General features: G+C 50.9%; 1 protein-coding gene across 1 annotated transcript; it reads right to left on the minus strand.

Moving 5' to 3' along the window:
• Positions 1-1553: 1553 nt before the first annotated feature.
• ACRBP (acrosin binding protein) lies at positions 1554-12506 on the minus strand. Its single transcript, XM_057368303.1, is given in 12 exon segments — positions 1554-1699; positions 2159-2245; positions 2321-2488; positions 2595-2774; positions 2954-3086; positions 8220-8508; positions 8716-8818; positions 8933-9027; positions 11524-11835; positions 11838-11905; positions 12291-12354; positions 12461-12506. Coding segments are annotated over 12 exon segments (1674 nt in total). The 3' UTR covers positions 1554-1570.
• Between the last annotated feature and the right edge of the window lie 6734 nt (positions 12507-19240).

Below are 19240 nucleotides of genomic sequence, written 5' to 3' on the forward strand. Positions count from 1 at the left end.
GCCCCTTCCCCTTCCCTTTTCCAGATGAAGGGTTGGAGGACACAGGCAAAATAACCCACTAAACTTCAGAAAAAAAAACAGACACAGTGGGAAGCAAAGTGCACACAAAAGCTTCTTGCTCACATGCTGCGTTTGGGACCAGGAGAGTCCCCSTCTCTGCTCCCTCCCCTTCTCTGGACACTCAAGAAAAGCCTTTTCCAGTGCTCAGCTGTTCCTTTGGCTGGAGAAATGTTTCCAGGAGGAGTTCCAGCAGCTGCCACAGTGAGGCTCCCCTCATTCAGTCTGACCTCAGTGCCAGAGAAGGTTATGGAACAAATTATACCAAGTGCCTTCACACAGCACAGCCAGGGAATCAGCCCCAGCMAGGACGAATCCATAAAAGGCCGGTCCTGCTTGACCAACCTGATCTCCTTTTATGACCAGGTGACSTGCCTAGGGATGAGGGAAAGGCTGTGCATGTTATCTTCCCCCTGGACTTCAGTAAAGTATTTCCTWCTGTTTCCCACAGCATTCTCCAGGGGAAACTGGCAGCTCATGGCCTGAACAGGTGCATTCTTTGCTGGGTTAAAAACTGGCTGGATGGCCGGGCCCAGGGAGTGGAGGTGAATGGAGATAAATCCCACTGGCCATTAGTGGGGTTCTCCAAGGCTCATATTGGGGCCATTCCTGTTTAGGAACTTTATCAATGATCTGTAGGAGKGGATCGAGGGTACCCTCAGTCAGTTTGCAGGAGACACCAAACTGGGTGGGAGTGTTGAGGTGTTGGAGGGCAGGAGGGCTCTGCAGAGGGGTCTGGACAGGCTGGATCCATGGGCCAAGGCCAGTTGTATCAGGTTTAATAAGGCCAAGTGCTGGGTCCTGCCCTGGGGTTACAAAAACCCCAGGCAGTGCCACAGGGTGAGGAAAGAGTGGCTGGGAAGCTGTCCAGAGGAAAAGGATCTGGGAGAGCTGGTGACAGCAGCTGAACGTGAGCCAGGGTGTGTGACCAGGTGGCCGAGAAGGCCGATGGCACCTGGCCTGTGTCAGCAACAGTGTGGCCAGCAGGAGCAGGGCAGAGATTGTCCCCTATTGCCTTGGCACTGCTGASGCCACACCTCGAGTGCTGTGTCCAGTTCTGTGCTCCTCACTGCAAGAAAGACACTGAGGTGCTGGAGTGAGTCCAGARAAGGGCAACAGAGCCTGTGAAGGGTCTGGARTGGCTGAAGGAGCTGGGGGTGTTCAGCCTGGAGAAAAGGAGGCTCAGGGGAGCCCTGATCGCTCTCTACAGCTCCCTGAAACAAGGCTGTAGCCYRGTGGGGATCRGTCTACTCTCSTGGGTAATCAGCRACAGGATAAGAGGAAATGGTTCCARGCTGTGTCAGGGGAGGATCAGGCTGGATATTAGGAAAAAAATTTCTTCACTGAAAGGGTGACYAGGCATTGGAGCAGGCTTCCCWGGGAGGTGGTGGAATCACCATCCCTGGAAGTGTTCAATAAACAAGTAGACAGGACACTTTGTGATATGGTTTAGTGGGCACGGTGGTATTTGGTCAAAGGCTGACCTTGACTATCTTGAAGGTCTTTACAAACTTTAATCATTTTTTGATTGCTGCTTGGAGAGTCTGAGGAAACTGTCGTGCCACAGCTGCACCTCCTTGGCTCCCTCGGTCGCACTCAGCACCCGGTAGTGCCCGTGATGCTCACATTTCACCTGGGTCACCTGAAGGAGAGCCAGAGCCYGTGGGAATGGTACCACTGCCCCGAGGAAAGAGGCCTCCATGGTGGATGGCATCTGGAGTCTGGGATGATGGGGGCACCAGGGGRAAGAGGGTAGAACTAGCTGGGAAGTGGTGTGTTTGCTAAGATACAGGCCAGTCCTCTGTCTTGCTGTGGTGATTTTGGTTTTTGTTACTGCCTAGGAGGCACCCAGTAGATGGGGGAGATCCTGCCCCACAGGGATATACAGGGATATCATCCCTCACAGCATCTGTGCAAACCCCACCYACCAATTTCACTCAGTTGTGCTGGGGTCACTATTTGTCATCCACCCTCCCCGCCCCTGAACACCCAATTCTGTCCTCCTAGAAGGAAAAGCAGCAGGGCAGTGAGTCCAGCAGGGACTGGAGGGAGCAGCCATGGAAGAACAGGCTGGGCAAAAGGCAGCGTGGCTGCTCCTCACCCTCTGGTTGTGGATGCTCTTCAGGAGGCACTGGTAGTTCTTGAACATGCAGTAGTTGGGATGCTGAACTCCRCTTGAGTCACAGATCTGGCAACATGGGAATGACGGTCAGAGAAAGGAGAGGAGAAGGAAGGATGGGAACATCCACTGATGGTCACCCACCTTTTTCGAGCCATCCCCATGTTTRAATTTTTCATACTCTGTCTCCAGCCAGAGGGTCACGGCAGGGTCCTTACAGCCATGGATGGCCATYCGGCTGCACCAGTACTCCAGCCTCATCCCTCTAAAATTGTCCGTGTTGTAGTTCTCCTGGGTCTTTGGAGACTTGGACTGCAAAGGGGTGGGATAAAGTGAGCCATGCTTCTTCCTCCCCTTCCCCAGCTCCCAGTCCAGGCTCCTCCTCGGAGAGCAGCAGGACACAGAGCTGGCTCGGTACCTGGTCCTTGGTGTCCCCGTGCTGGGCTAAGATGTGAGGGTTGATGTAGGCGGAGAAGCTGCTGGAGCCGCAGGGAAYGCGGTTCAGGGTCTCGATGTTCTGGCACTGCTCCCTCTTCAGCGAGCAGAAAGCGCAGTCGGGGCACAGGTCCATGTGGTGCCGCCCAAGGTTGTCACACACCTGGGGTGCATCCAGCAGGGAGTCAGCAGGGAAAAGGAGTCTGAGAACCTCCCAAAACAGGAGCCTGAGGAGTTCCCGGATTCCTGGCTTGGAGCTTGTCTCCCTGGTCACCCAGGTCGGCTTCTCCCGGGGGTGGCCTGCACACAGTGGGGGCCCAAGGTGGACACTGGTGTCTTTACCGAGTCTCCRAACCCAAAGACTCTTCTTTCCATCTCCTTCCAGGCCATGGCGAGCATGGATGAGACACATTTTCCCTCCAGCACTGCATAGCACAGGACCAGCACCGCCTCGTCATTCTGCAGGGCTAAAAGGCTGACAGACAAAGGGAAGAAAGGAGTCATCTCATTCCTTGCCATGAGCTGAAGAGATGCATCTTTAGGTAGAAACAGAAAACAACCCCAAAGCATAGCCAAAAAAAACCTTTCCAAAGAAACCCTGGACTCATGGCTAAATTGCACAGAGGAATGGGGCTCTCTGCAGGGTCTGTACATGACTATGTAACACAGGCACTGTGCGGGGTGGGGGTGTGCATCTGGGGGCATGTGASATTGACTGGATGAGGAGCACAGCTTGAGGAGCTTTCCCAGAGCCCCTGCAGCAGCTGCTGCCTAATTTCATCCATCTGAGTGCACAGGCAGGAGATATTTGTTAGATGTCGGCTGAGTGTTGAATGTGGGGCAGCCCCATTTGGGCTTGGAGGATGTCACTCATTAAGCCTTCCTTCCAACTACTTGACAAAATGAGGAAAAACTTGTTAACCGTGAATTAACTGTTCATCCAAACAGACACGGGTAGCTAAAAGTAGAAAATTTAAAGACAATGGGATCAGAACAATGAGAATATTTGGCATCTCTTAGGAACAATGGCATTTGTAAACATGGTACAGAATTGTTAGCAGACAGGGATGGTTGGTTTCAATCATCATCAATGATGCAGAAGAGGTAAACATGCTCATTAGATACTTGCCTCYTGTGTCTGGAAACAAAACCAGTGAAAAATAAACAAACTTTGATCTGACAGCATAAAAAGAGCAGCAATGGCTTATGTTAAAATGCTCTTAAAATCCACACATGGGCTAACTTGTATGAACAAGCTTTCCTGAGAATATCTGAAACTTCTTGGAGACCTTTAAATTAGCGTTTAAAAAATAAAAAAGAGGTGGAAAACCTGAAGGAAGGTCATGAAGGTGAGATTTCCTAAGGCCTGGAAAACTCACCTAGAGGCAGAAGCTAAAAAAGCCTCACTCAGCTGAGCAAAGACACTGGTGGATGCCACTCAGTCAGCACTTTTACCAAGGAGGGCTTCAGCTGGAAAGTTTGTCCTTGTCAGTAGACGAAAGAGTAATGAATTGTGGTGACTGGGATTTGGGGCGGGATGCATTCAAACCAGAGGCAAACTGGATGTTCCTGACACCGAGARTGTTTAGCAGCTGATGGGATGTGCTCCCTCCACAGTTTGGAGACTTCAAAAAGATATCCCAAACTTCTGTAAGGAGAGGAGTGTGTGCCTCAACCACATAGCGCTGTTTTTTTCCTTCGGAGATCACCAGACATGACTTCATGCCCTGTGCTGAGCAGGATGGTCAGGGTGCATGATCAGAGCAATTCCTAGAATTGAATGTTAAAAGACACGAGCCTCGAGAAAACCAAGCTGTGCCAGCCGCCTGAGGTTACCGAGAAATTCTGCTGTGCTCTCTGTCACATCCTTTTCCTCGTCTATCTCTGCTCTCCATCTCTGCTGTGAGGTTTTCTGGCTTCACAGTTGCAAATTTATGAGCTGATTTACCACCTCTGGGTGAGTGTAACAGCACTGCTGCTGATCCCCTCCACTCGCTGACACGCTGCTGAGCTGTTTGTGGATGCACAGAGGTTTCACCATGCTTCAGGGAAYGGGATGGGTCTACCTAAAGCAATTTTTTAATGTAAATCTCTCCCCAGCTGTGTACCTCTGCATGTCATTGTCCTAACCACTGCCCTGGAAAGAGCCTAACAGGTACTGTGAGGCAAAGATTAAAAGGAAATGTGAAAAAAAATAAAAAAAACAAAACAAAAAACAAACCCAAAACCCTGAGGATTAAGAAGAATCTGTGGGCCAAGATCAGTAATTGATCCAAGGCAAACAGAAAATTTCAGGTACCAGTTTATCATAGTTCAGCATCTCGAGATGTGGAAGGACAYGCAGAGCCTGCTCCAGCGGTGTCTCTGAAGGGCACTGCTGAACAGCTTCTGCTTCTCCCCCATGTAATGACAAGGATTTGGGTCATTAACTTTCAGCTGCTGAACCTTCCTGATACTGGCTGGCTCAGGTGCAGGGAGCACCTGAGGCGAGCAGAAAAGACGATAAGGAGTGARCAGCAGCTTTACAGCACTTGGTAACTTCTGATTTAGAAGGGGGGGTGGTACTGCTGGAAACTAAAACCAGTTATGGAAAAGCCACTCTTAACAGCTTCAGAAAGAGAAAAAAAMCATCTTTGACTGCATGCCAGGGCTGTCTATGGGTGATGACATTTCAAAAAGAGTGTTCTTTCTGGGGAAGGTATTTTTAATGAAGGGTCTGGTCTTAAAATGAAAGCCTCTGGGGCTGAAGTAGATGAGCAGCACAAGGGCTGTTTGGAGGGGTAAAGCAGGAGGAGGAGGAGCAGGGCAAGCCACCAGGACRGAGTGTATCTCTCACTGCACATAAATATCTCAAGGGTGGGTGCCAAGAGGATGGTGCCAGACTCTTTTCATTGCATGAGGACCAGTGGCCAAGAAGTTCCATGTCAACATCAGGAAGAACTTCTTTACACTGAGRATGGCAGAGCACTGGAACWGGCTGYCCWGGGAGGTCRTGGAGTCYCCCTCTCTGGAGACATTCCAAACCCACCTGGACAGGTTCCTGTGTCACTGCTCCAGGTGRCCCTGCCTTGGCAGGGGGTTGGACTGGGTGATCTCCCCATGTCCCTCCAACCCTAACAAGTCCGTGATTCTGAGAGGGCTTGGAGCAGCCTTGCTGGGGAAGCTGGKCTCACATGAACCATGAGTGAGCATCCCTGTGCAAATATCAACAGAATGAGATCTGCATCTGGGGCAGCCGTGATGCTGAAAGGGGTGTAGGGGTTGTGGCTGACAAATGACACAASAATGGGAAGGCCTGGGGAAAAGGGCAAATGCCTGTGCAAATGGAAAAGCAGGGAAGGGAGGTTGATGTCCTTTCATGTATCCAACTGCTGGACCCCATCGCTGGGTGCACACAGAGCACGGGGATATTTTAAAGGGACACTTGAAATTGCTGCAGAAAATGAGAGTTGTGCAGGCTTTATAATGCAAGGGCTGCAGAGCTCCCTTTAGCTTATTGCAAGACTGAATCATGGTGTAGAAGTGACTCTGAGGAGGGGAAACWCTGGGATATAAGGCAGAAAGCACAATAAGGACTAAAAATAGAAAATGAGTGCAATAATTGTCATTTCCCCCTCCTGCCCAATGATTCAGCGCTACCAGAAAGACCACAGAAGAATGCCACAGATTCTTCTTGTATTATTGCCCTTGCCCTGTCTCTCTCTAAAGATCAGAGTTGGCCCCATCAGGCACTGTGAAAGCTGGAATAGCTACCAGAGCAGCTGCCAGAAGCCACMAGGGATGAACAAGAAGGATGGGTGTCCTGCTGGACATAAAGACCCTAGGGAAGACATGCAGCTCTGGATCTGTGCCCATCACAGCCCTGCCCACCTTGTGTTAGAGTAGATGCTGAACGGCACCTGTGCACAAAGACGAGTCCCTCCCAGCACTGCTCCTCTTGCTGGAATTGAAATGCCTCCAGGCATTTTGGCCCGTTTTTAGGTCATGCTTTGAAGTCCCTCTGAGAGGGAGCGGGATGTGGCGAGTGGCAAAGCCGACAGGCGCGGTCTATCTCGCCTCTTTATCCTCGGTGGGGTTTAAGCTTTAGCATGATTGATGGGGCTTGGCTGCCAGTTACAGGCACACAGTCAGCATTAGTGTCTTTGAGAAACTGCAGCAGAGCAGCGACTGTCATCTGCAATCACAGCAGTCCCCCAGTAATCCCAGCAGAACTCAACTGGAGCAAGGCTCAGTTCCAGAGGCAGGGAGAASGAAATCCTCAATGAAACACGATTTTGCCTGAGAGCACATACACCAGGAAAACTTTTGCCAGGCAGTAAAAGCYTCCTACAATATTAGGAAGGAGGATGACATATGTTAAAGCCTTGCAAGAGAACACTTAYGGCTTTAACAACACGATACAATTCATCTTTACGTGCAGAAGTGGAATCTCTGGCTGAACGGTAGCAGTGGTACGCAGAGAAACCACAAATGTGCAATCAGGCACAAAATCTGTGTGTTTACAGGAACATCACTATCCAGCAAGAGAGCAAAACCAAAATGACTTCTCCATGAAAACCACATCTAGACATCAATTGTCGTTTTTTTTTCTTGCTCTTGATAAGGGAAATAATATTTGCATCTCACTCAGAGCAAGTGGTCCTCAGCCACATAGTACTAAAGGATCAAAAAGTAAGYTTGAGTGAAAGCATAATATCCTTTTTGCAGTATTTTTCTGGGTTTTTTTAATCTTTTTTTTTTGCAGGGGTCAGCAGGCCCAGCTACCTGAGGACAGAGGGAAACAGATGCTGGCAGACCAGCTGAGAAGAGCTCACTGTGCTCCATAAGCTCCTCACTCATCCTCAGGAGCTAAGAAGGGTGTGTGAAAGGATTGCAGCAAGCTGGACTGGTGCAGGGCCCCATGCTGAMCTGCCATGTAGCTGCCTCCAAAACCAGAGTGGGGAACCTGAAACCCTGTCGGAARAGCTGTGCGCAGATCCAGAGTGCAGAGAGGTGCCTGGGCTTGAGGGGAAGCAGTGGTCCTGCACGGCCAGGAGCAAGGCTTTGTGCTCCCAGCTGCTTCCTCGCCCAGGGCTGCTTTTGCTCCCCTGGGGTGAGGACAGAGCTCTCCTCAGAGTGTTCCTCAAGGCAGWTGGTTTTGAGAAACACAGAGAGGCAAGGAGCACAGTGGGACGCATCCCAAGGACCTGCATTTGCAAGGACACTTTGTGCACATCTCCCAGGMTCCTGGGAGGAGGACGAGCACACAGGTGATGGCACAGTGCAGACGGACACAGTGTGGGGAAACACAGGCACAGCACAAAGCCCTGCCTGCAGCTCAGGCCCAGCCTGAACCCACCTGGCTCAGGATGCAAGGACAGTGCCATTTTCAGGCACTAGCAGTGCTGGATCCCCCTGTCCCTGCTCACTCTGTGCTGGAGCCAGGGCTGCCTGGGGCTCCYCAGGTACATTCCTGCTCTGCATGGGGCAGCTTGCCCAGAACACTGTCCCATGCTCACCACCTGCTCCGAGCAGGGACACGGATGCCATGGGGCTGCTGTCTGGTGTGCACGAGGACAGCCCTGCACGGGCAGCGTGTGGCACCCAAAAGGAGCAGACCTGTCCTCACCTGCCTCGGGGGGGCATTTCCTGCTCCGGTGTGCGTGCTGGGGCCGGCGTGGTGAAGTTCCAAGGAGAGCCTCTGGACTTGGTGTCCAGGGATGCATCCAAGGAGAGGGCCGAATGGATCAGCTGCCAGATGCTTTTCCGCAGGCTTTGGTCGTCRGAGGATTCCACCGTGGCAAGTGCTGCGGTGGTGGCAGTCCAGAGGGTGGATGGGTGCACAGTGCTGCTCATCTGCGAGGGCGTGGGCACCATTGGCGTGGCTGTGGGGGGCCTCCCCAGCTGCCGTTTCTGACCTAAAGGTGCACGGGAGAACTTCAGAAGGTGTCCCACGTTGTCCTGCAGCACAGCATCAGCAGGACAGAGAGAAGCCTGGCAATTCAGGGGCATGGAGCAGCTGAGGGTGTCTTTTGGAGAACAGGCTGAAAGCCTGGAGGGTGGAGAGCAGCTGCAGACACTGGCAGGTGAGCAGGGGAGCCCAGCACAGCTCTGAGCAGCCGTACCTTCCATGGCAGGGGAGACTCCATCCGCTATTGAGGCGTTCGCAGTGGGGGATTGCTCYGTCGGGAAGGGGCTTGTTAGGGACCAATGCAAACACGGGACTCGCTGCGTGGAGGAGACAGGGACAAACACCAATCTCACTGTGTCATCTTCCCTTCCTCCTCAYCCTTCCACTTCCCAAGAGACACTCCCCACCCTGCCCCACATCCCACTCCTTACCTTGACGTAGAACTGCTCTTTGAGGCAGCGATACTGGGCGAACTGGCAGAAGGTCTGGAACTGCACCATCTCTGCCAATTCAGTGCAGACCGGCCCTGGAGACAGAGATGTGGGATGGAGGGAGGYCTGGATGCACCGAGAGCTGGGCACCTCTTGGGTGGCAGCTCRGGGATGCAGGGACAGTCCAAGCTGTGTGCCCCCAGGTGGAGATCACAGCCTTGGGCTGTTACAGCTCCCAATTCCAGGCACCACATGGCTTTTCCCTCCAACCCCCTGAGAGTTTCACTTTGTCCTTCTGTCGTTTTTCACGCAGTTATCTTCCCTATGAGAGAGACATAGACTTCCTGTTTCCAGAATCKGATGCTTCTGTTATTAGTCCTTGCTTGGTTTAAAAAAGAGAAAAAGGACAAGCAGTGATGTAATAGGTTAAAAAGATGCCCAGACTGGGCCTGGGAGCACCAGAGAATCAGAGAATGGTTTGGTTTGGAAGGATCCTTATACATCACCAAGTTCCAAGTCCCCTGCCATGAGCAGGGACTCCTTCCACTGGACCAGGCTGTTCAGAGACCCCCCCAGCCCGGTCTTGATGGGTCAGGGTTGGGGCAGCCACAGCTTCTCCAGGCAGCTGGCTCCAGAAGAGACCTATTCTTCAGGGCAATAGAGTTTGACATTGATTCCAGCCTTGCAGGGACGGAGRAAGGTCCAGAGGGTCAGGTGCTGCTGGCAAAGCCTGCGCCTGTACACACAGACCCTGCAACCCTGATCAGCACTGCTGACAYGCTGACTACGGAGCTGCAGCTCTTCCTGCAGCAATTGCAGGAAAGCCAAGGTCATGCAGGAGAGCAGAAAACCCTGGAGAACTGGGTGGTCTTGTGCTCCCTCTGCTCTAGGAGGGCATGGCCTGGCTGAGAGGGAGGGCAATAGCGGTGGAATTGCGCCACTCTCCTGTCACTGCTCGTGCACCATCCTTTACCCTGCACTCATTTGTGCTGACAAACAACAACACCATTGAAAGTAGAAGTTCAGATCTACACCAGCATCCCAGCCTGGAAAAATGCCCAACTTGTAGGTAACACTCCAGACCCCTAGCCTGTCCCTTGTTTAAAGCACAGGGTGACTGCCTTCCTCAGCACCACACCTGAATGAGTATGGTATGCTCAATTAATGCTCATGGGTATCTGGATGCAGACAGCCCTGCCACAGCTCTGTGAGCACAGCAGAGGCTAAACACGACAGGGCACACAGTCTGCCACATCTGTTCCACCTCTCAGACTGGCTGAAACAAGACAAAATAGCCCCAAAACTGGAAAAGAGGTAATGCAAATGGGAATAAATTCTGTTAACGGGAATAAATTCTGTGTTAGGCTGAGGGATTGGGAGAAAGAAGGTAAAGAGGGTAACCTGCAAAATTGTCTAACCTCTTGGCAATTCCAGATGTTTCTGCTCTTTACAACTGAGTCTCTGAAGGCAKCAGGAGTGGGACTGTGGCTGGATGTGACAAAGAGCAGTGCCAGGGAATTGGGMACCAACTCCTCTCCACCAGGAGGGGAACCAGGGACAGAACCTGGGTGCAGAAAGTGCTATGGCACAGTGGATTGCAAGTGTCCACAAGTGAGTGAGGAGCACAGGACCCCTCCCTGGGTCTGGTGATGTGGGGTGGGACTYGTTCCCCCAACACAGCTGCAGAAACCAGCAAGAAATAGTTGCCCTCAAGCTGCAGCCCAAATGAGCGCAGTTGGCTGATCATTCAGCTCATTGACGTTCACATCTAAATATAAAGGCATATTTTTTTTTATGAGAAAATTGCTCCTTTTTTTTTCCTCTGAAGAAAAATACAACAGAAGTAGTCCCAAGTTTTTCAGCTGCACAGATATAATTATACCACTTAAATTCTCTGATGCAGGGGTGCAGGGAAAATATGACTGCAGAGATTTGAAGGGTGCTGTTGCTATGGTGCTTTCTGAACTGGGATGTTTCTTGGCTCCTGAAATGTTAAACACTTAAAAAGGCAGCTTATCATCTCAAGTTTACTTAAAGACCTACGAGAGCCCATAAGCCAAGATTCTGCATTAACTCTCAGATGAAGTTGGAAGGAGATAGTGAGAGATGAGGAGATATACTGAGCTTTAGGAAACTGTGACCAGTTTTCCTTCCTGCCACTGCACCAACAGAGATGTGGAGAAAGGAAGGACCATGCAAGTGGCTGTGCCTTTTGGCCCCATGAGCTGTGAAGAGAAGCTGGGGCAGCTTGCTGGGTGAAGCGGAGTTACAGCAGCCCTGAAGGGCTTGAAGGAAAACCACAAGAGGACRAACTCTTCTTGGTGGTTCCAGACAACACGTGGGGGGAAAAGAACCCCCATGCAAATTCCTGCTTGGGAGATCTGGGCTGCTCATTGGGAAAAACTTTTTTTTTCTCCTCCAGGAAAGTGGTGCAGCACTGCAAGGGATGGCCAGAGAGGCCACAAAAGCCCAAATTATAGAGCCGAAACCATAGAGCCCAACCCATCCCATTCCCACAACCTTGTGGYATTTTGGGGCAGGGAAACAGCTGCGCCGCTCCAGCTGTGCCCAAGGGTGGGTGCTGCCCTTACCTTCGGGGATTTCGCCGTGGTTCTCGTCCTGGTCCAGGTGCACGATGGTGGGGCTGAGGCAGCCGTAGGCCTGGCGCAGCAGGCAGAACATGTTGGCCTGCCAGGGCGGGTGCAGCCTGGCGAAGAACTGCTGATACTCGCTGTCCGACAGCGGGCTGCCCGGCATGGCGGGCACCGGGGCGGCAACAGCGGCCGGCGGCAAGGTCAGCACACCTGCAGGACAAACACGGCCATGCTCTGGGCTAACCTCGGCAGGGCCAGAGGGTGGAAACAAAGAGCAGCTGGCAGGCTGGCCTGCTGGCACAGAGCAGGCGCTGGGACAAATTCCTCAGGTGCTGGCCTGAAGTGTCTCTCTGTCAACCCTGCCTGCAGGGTGCTGGGGCTACCAGGAGCCCCAGAGAAAAGGGGGGTTAAGAACAAAAAGGAAGGAAAAAGCCAAAGAAACTTATGAGTCAGATTTTATTGTGAGCTTGGTTTGGATTGGGGGAAGTGTTTTGAGTTTTGGTTTTGTTGTTTTTTTTGTATGTGTGGGGTTGGGTTTTCTTGTGTTTTTTTATTTTTGTTTTTGAGGTGTTTTCTGGAGGGGTGTACGTGAAGTTTTTCTACTTTTCCCCTCAAAAGCCCCAGCTTCCCACAATGGTGGTGGCTCCCCTGCCCGCTGCACTATCCTGTGGGCACATCCCTGTCCATGGGGACATTCCTCCATCTCCTCCCTCCCCTCTTTGGATCCCCTCTCCTTCTGCCTCTGCACCCTCCTCTGTCCCCACCCTGTGTCCCCTCCAAGAGCCTCCAGCYGCCCCACGGATGACCAGAGCTGAGGGCAGCCATGGCCTGTGGGCCAAGTGGGGTGATCTTATGGGAGATGGGGATGTGATAGCAGCAGAACCAGGGCTCCAGCCCCAAGCTCCGTGGTGGCCCTGTGAGAGCGGTCACTTACTGAGTAGCCAGAGGAGCTGCGCCGTGCCTGCCACCCGCTTCACCATCGTGGAGCTGCTCGRGGGCCAGGTGGGAGTCACCCACACACCGAGCAAGGCAGAGGCAGGATGTCTGAGCCCTCGGATTCTGCCCTTGGCAACCATGGAACCATCCCTGGCCACGGCACCGCAGTCACAGCCYGACAGTGGTGTCACTGGAGCCGGGGAGGAGCGCGGGGGGCGCAGCCTGCGCGGGGCTCAGGGGACCTGGGCACCCACCGGGAGGGGAGACACATGCTGGGATCATGGGGACAAGGAGGAGAGGGAGCCAAGCTGGGAGCTTCCCCTCTGCCTGGGGACATGCTGGGGGCTGGCAAAGACCCACAACAGCCTTTGAGGCCTGGCCAGGCTGACCCGAGGCTGAGGGTCCCCCAAAAAGCGGTACCTCGGGGTACCTTAAACCCCACGTTATTTTATGCTCTTTTACAGGGTAAAGGAGGCAGCATCTGTTCCATCTGCAGGGGTCTGAGGAGCACCCCATGCCTTCCCAGGAATGTCCCAGTACCAGCTTGCTYCAGGATGAGGTGGGAAGCAGGCTTGGCCTCTCCCTGGCAGACACAGAACATTCTGAACTCCCAGGGAATCAAGGGAGCAGCAGCTGCTCTCCCTCCGCTTCTGGCACAGGAGCCCTGAGCACCTCTCTCCGCACAGAAAAACCTTCCCAGGTAAAAGCAGGAAGGCTGCTGCCAGCAAAAAGGGGTTTGGGGACCACCAGAGCAGAGTGCCYGGAGCCCTAAGGAGGGACTCTGAGGGACACCCACAGCCAGGCCCGGCTGAGGCGCAGGGCAGGGACACGGCCACACTCGGCTGCAGCCCCTGGATCGCAGCCAGYGCRGKGCCKCCYGCAGCTGGGCACYTTCTGATGCCAGAGGGGAAAACACRAGCGCAACCACCCCGGGCAAGCAGCTGTCGGGCTGCAAGGAAAATGCTTGGCACAGCAAGTCCGGGAAGCGCAGCGTCAGCAGGAGCCAGGCTGGCACCGCAGCCCCTGCCTGTCCCCGCTGGGCTCTGCGGAGAGGGCGAGCTGCGGGCAAAGCGGGCAAAGATGACAACTGCGCGCCGGGATCCTGCTGCAGGAGCCGCTTCTGCCGCAAATCCTGGGAGATTCCAGCGGCTCCGCTGTGGGGAACAGCTGCGGGTGCGCCGGCTGCGGCTGCAAGGCTGACACATCCCCTGCCAGGGCCCGTGGCCATCCTGGCTATCGAGGTGAGAGCTCACATGGCTCCAGCCAGGCAGTGCAAAGGGTGTCTGGAACAGCACGTAGCTCTGCGGGGCCTGGCAGGAGATGAGCTGGGGTTTGCTCTAAGGTGTCTTGTTGGAAAGTGGTGTTTCTGAGAAGCTTGAAGCCTGACCATTTAACAAGAGCACTGAATTTTGAATGTTTTTGCAGGTCTTTAGAAAGACATTGATCAGGAGAGTTTTTCCAACTAGCTCTTGCTACTCATATTAAAACAGGCAACACTGCCTGGGGCTGGCAAATTTTTGACAGTTCCTAGTCTTCCTTTACTTAGCTTGAGACATTGCTTATTAGCTGATTTTAGACAGCTCCAGGGCCTTCAGCTCCTCAGCTCTGTTAATCACCTCCACTTCTCTGGAACAATAGAGCCAAGGCTGAGATCTGTCACCATGATTGAGCTTCTCCCAGAGAAGTTCAGTGCTGACCTCACTGGCTCATGGTAATGTGGGACTAAGCAACCRCACTGATGTGGCATGTCACAAAATCACAGAATCATAGAATGGTCTGGGTCCAGGTTTGGCTTCGGAGGGGACTTGAAGATCATCCAGTTCCACCCCTCCTGTCATGGTCAGGGACACCTCCCACTASAGCAGGYTGCTCAGGGCCCCATCCAACCTGGCCTTGAACACTGCCAGGGATGGGGCATCCACAACTCCTATGGGCAAAGCCACGCAATGTTATTAATGTCTGGCAGGTGCTGYTTACACTGCCTGTGTCTACATGTGCCAGCAAGAGATTTATGGCAAATGCAAACAGGAAACAAGAACGAATAGACCAGAGTCTCTGCATGTACACTGAGAGCTCACACTCAAGGCAAAAGATGGGGGGACCTGCCAAAGAAGTCCCCCTTGGCTGGTGCTCTGGTAGCAATGCCTGAGGGGAGWTACTGTGTATTTGGAAAGGTGATTACTGTGAGGACAGGTTGGCTACTCAGCACTTCTCACACACTTTGGCATGCTCTGGGCTTGGTTCAGGTTGTCAGAATCCTTCAGGAAACTCACGGTCCTCAAGTGGATTATAGAGAAGCTAGCTAATGTCTGGCATGCACCCAGCAGGGTTGGGAGGCTGTGAGTGCAGGAGGCACTGCTGTGATGTTTGACGAGGTGTGTGCCAGCTGGCTGTGGGGCACCTGCATTTCAAGTCTCTGCAAAGCAGAAATCATCTTTGGGGGAGGGATGAGGATGGGAGGAGCAGTAACTTTGCACGATGCATCAGTGCTGCAGGCTGGGGGAAGTCTTCTCCCTGCTGCTGCATCAAGCAATTAGAGTTGTCAGCAATGCGGAGCACGGGGGTGATGTTAATTGCAGTATTTTCTGATTTCTGAGGGTTCACTTGGCGCCTCTAAGGCTGTACCCCCGATGATGCATGACAAGYTGTGTAATTTTTGCGGTGAAGCAGATTTGTGCCCTTGTTTTCAGGGCCACCACACAACAGAGTTTCTTGCAGGCAGTGCCAGCTGGGACTCGGCAGGCTCAGGGACCCGGCTGTAACCCCCAGACCTGCAGAGTGCCTGAGCCCGCAGCAGGGAGGTGTAACAGTGGGACAAGGACTCGCTGGAGTGGTGTTTTCCATGTCTCTATCCAATTGCATGCCAACCCCGAGCTTTGTGAGAGCCTGTCTGGTTTGTGAGGGATCACCCTTCAGCAGATGAGATCCTCTTCCTTGTTCTTGTCCAAAATACTTTGGCTATTTCTCAGCATTTTCCATGCTGCATGGTGCACCACAAACATCACCAGCAGGAGCAWTGTCTGCAAATCTCTTGGAAACTCCAGGACCTGGCTCACTGACCCCGTGTCAGTCCAGTGAGTTAAACTGGGGGGTTTGGGGCAGGGAGAGGATGTCTGGTCAGCTCAAAACCCCATAAAGATGGAGGCCATAAAGAATTAGGTGTGAATTCCAGACTCAGTGGCTTGTCAAGCAGCATCTCTAGAAAGTAAGTGTTTTAAATGATTTGAAATGTGAGCAGAGATATAGAAAAATGCTTCCAAAATCACCTGTATGTTGCTAGAAAATAAACACCAGGCTGCTTAGGGAGGAGGCCATGAGCACTTCTGCTTGTGCAGGTGTTAGGGTAGACCGGGGCCAACAGAGCTCCTGGGACTCGACAGGTTATGCAATCCTTACAGAGCACCAAAGGAAAAGTGTAGTTTATTTATTTTAAATACTTATTTTAAAAGTGGGATTTATTTAGTTAGTTGTTTTCATGTCTTAAAACGTGCACCTAAAGGAGCAGGTGGAGAAGGGGGACACTCGCTCTGTTCACTCAAGGAGTCCCAACAGAGGGGACAGCCCTGCTGAGATGCCATCAGAGCTCTCACACAGCAGACAAGCAAAGACCCCCTTCCAGTTGGGCACTAACTCTTCCAAACCCCACTSYGAAACCCCAGCGCTGGACACYTCCACCCTGCAGAAAGGGCTGTGGKTGTCAGTCCATGCAGAGCASGGTGCAGATGTCCATCTACACAGACAAAAGCGGTTCTGATTCAAACCAACATTCTCTGAATTGCTGACTTTATTTGCAGGTTAAATCGTCTTCATTCTGCATTTGTACTTCATTTTGGTAGGTTTGCTGCCATTGGCTGAGAGCTGTGCGAATATGCTGATAAATATAGACTTTACATTAAAATTGGCACTCTTTTAAACTTGGTAGATGTGTTAATCTATTCACATTTGTACAAGCACCGCACAGCTATAACGCGGATGAATTCAAATACTTAATTTACATTTTATTTTGTTAGGAAATAGTGAACAGAGCATTTTTTACTTGACATTTAGAAAATGGAATATTTAATTGAATGCAAAAACAGCATTTTAAAATGATTTCTTGAATTATTAATACAACCTAAAATGGAGTGGATACATAAAAGCATGCTTGAACAAACTGCCCTAGTCTTTTTAGGCAGGTTTGTTTCATGCAAGAACAACCTGATCCAACCACAATTTTATCCCTGCTGTGAGCAGGGGCTTGGACTACAAAGCTCCAGAGAGGCTTCTTCCCGCCTCAGTCTTTCTGTGGTGAGTAAATGGGTTCTTCCAATGGCTGCATTATTCAGGCTTTCAGAACAAGAAAATCTCAAGATCTTTTTCTTGCTTGTTGTCAATGTGTAAAAAATAATGCCTTCCCTACTCCCAGAYGGGTTTTCAGCTTTGAATGAGTTTTTCTTCAATGGCAGCAACCCAGCTCACTGAAATTAAACTGTGCACCTGCAGAAACAGACCGCAGTGGACACCTTGCTGAACATTTCTTTCACACCAAGATGTAGGAGCTTAGTGCATGTCACAGCTTTGCCTGTCCTTAAACCTTGGGCACAAACGTGTTTTTTTAAAACTTGCACTCTTCGTTTCTTTTATGTATTCAGAAAAATAAACATAAATTAGCATAAATTAATCAAGATGTTTGACTATTTTTATAAATGAAATTCATTTTATTGGATAAAAGCAGCTATGTTTCTTTTGATATTGTAACTACCAGGAAGCAGAGTTGGAGAAACTTCCTTCAGTTGTCTTTGGAAAGAAAGGTGGCACATTTTGTTTTGTGCCATTAGTCTTTAACTCTTTCAGTGCTGCAGTCTCCTTGCCTACTGCCAGATCTTTAGAGCAGATGTTGCCACCCAGGCTGTCAATGTGCTCACAGTTTCTCCTCCTGTTTCACATGACAAGGGGAAAGTAGAGCTGTGGTTGTTTATCAAAAAGCAGAACGGGTCCAAAACTGTCAAACCAGCCATGTCTGGGAGGAGATGAGCTTATTTTCAGCCAGTAGGARCAAGTTGTCCCGTGGGAATGTCTTCCACTGCCAGCTTGAGGTCTCTGGAGTGATTTGGCCAACTTTTGAATTGAGTATACACGATGGTGAGACAGTGTCCACCGCACAGCTCTGAGGACATGCTTTGGTAAGTAACACCTTAGGAGTGCTTAAAGAAAGGCTGGGAGTGTCTGAGCTGTGGGGTGAGTCTATTCAAAAGCAGGAGACCAGGGCGATCCCACCAGTGCAAGGTGACAGTCGTGGCTGGGATGGTTTCCATGAACGTCCCTCAGTGGACACAAAGGTGGCAGAGCCTGAGGGATGGGAGCCTGGTGAGCACCTCTGCTCTCTGGAAAGGGGAATGCTTTGCTAAACATCCTCCTCAACACATTTGCCCAGCTACTTAGGAATGATGCCTGCAGATGGGGCAATCAAACTGGGCAAGATAAAGTGGTCATTTGTGTGCATGACCAATAATTATTAATAACTGGTCTTAACAAGGCTGGAAAATTCTTCCCTCTTGTCACACGGTATTGCTCCAGCCTCCTGAAACTCAGACTTGAYTTCACTCATCAACTAGGATATTTCCAATCACTCTAAAAGGGCAATTTCTCCAGCACCGTTTTAGAAACTGTTTATGTTGCACTGACAGCTGTTCCAGGAAATCTGCAAGCTAGCCAATTCTGTAAAGGAATTCATGATTACTTTAACTGAGTAAATCCCTGCTTTAAGCACTTCAATTCTAGAAGTAAACTTCTCATATCTCATTACCACTACAGTGATCCAGGTAACTATTAACAAGCACTTTAAAAAAAAATCAAGTAATTTTTGACTGACCTTGTTTTGCTACTTCCCGTCAAACTGATTTTATTTTGTTGACCTGGATTTCTTTCTTGTTTTAGAGAGAAGCAATTTACTTCCCTGCTGTTCCAGTRTTTTACATCTGGACTGTTGTGGCAGCCTTCTTGACATCATTAAGGACCAGAACAGAGCTGGCACTTTTCCATCCTTGTAGGTTTTCCCAAGCAGTCAGAGTCTGGCAGAGATCAGCCCACAGATGCCTMTGGGTGGCTTTCACACAATGACAAACACCATTTATCGAGGACTGATGATCAAAAAAGTCTTTGCCCCAAGAGGTGCCATTTAAAACCCTTCTTTACTGTTTGCCTAGGAAGTACACCATCCCCATATGACACCAGAACCAACACAGAATAAATATTTACAGAACACTTCCCCTCCTCTCATTACAAACAATTCTGCTATCTGCAGTCAGTAATGGACAAGTGCCATGTTCAATTATATCAAAAACAAAAGGCATTCTAAAAAAAGCTGCTCATGTTTCCAGCCTTGTCACTTACAGGCTTTGTTCCCACTGGCTTCATTTTTGTACTTTGTAATTTCTAGCTTCTACTGATTCTGTTCCTCCACTGGTGATTAAATATTGCACAGCTATTGCCCTCCCTTCCAAGGTTAGCTTTTTCATGTGCTTTCATTTGCATTTATACTTGCAAGCCATTTAAAAATCCCCAGGTTCCATCCAAATTTTAGTCTAAATTGTCTCTTTCTGTAAGTCAGAGCATTCCCTCAGTGGCAGCAGAAGGCCCCTGAATGCTCCTTGCTGCTGGCTACTGCTYCAAACATCTCTCTAGCTCACAATTCCCAGAGACCTTGCTGCTAAYGCTGGCCATCACAATCCCGTGTCCTATCCCATCAAAGCCAAGCTGCTTGGAGCAGTGTTTGCATCCTTCATCACCCTTGCACTCT

The sequence above is a fragment of the Malurus melanocephalus genome, unplaced genomic scaffold (assembly GCF_030028575.1).
Source record: "Malurus melanocephalus ecotype Western Australia unplaced genomic scaffold, MMel_1.1 scaffold_89, whole genome shotgun sequence".
Classification (NCBI taxonomy): domain Eukaryota; kingdom Metazoa; phylum Chordata; class Aves; order Passeriformes; family Maluridae; genus Malurus; species Malurus melanocephalus.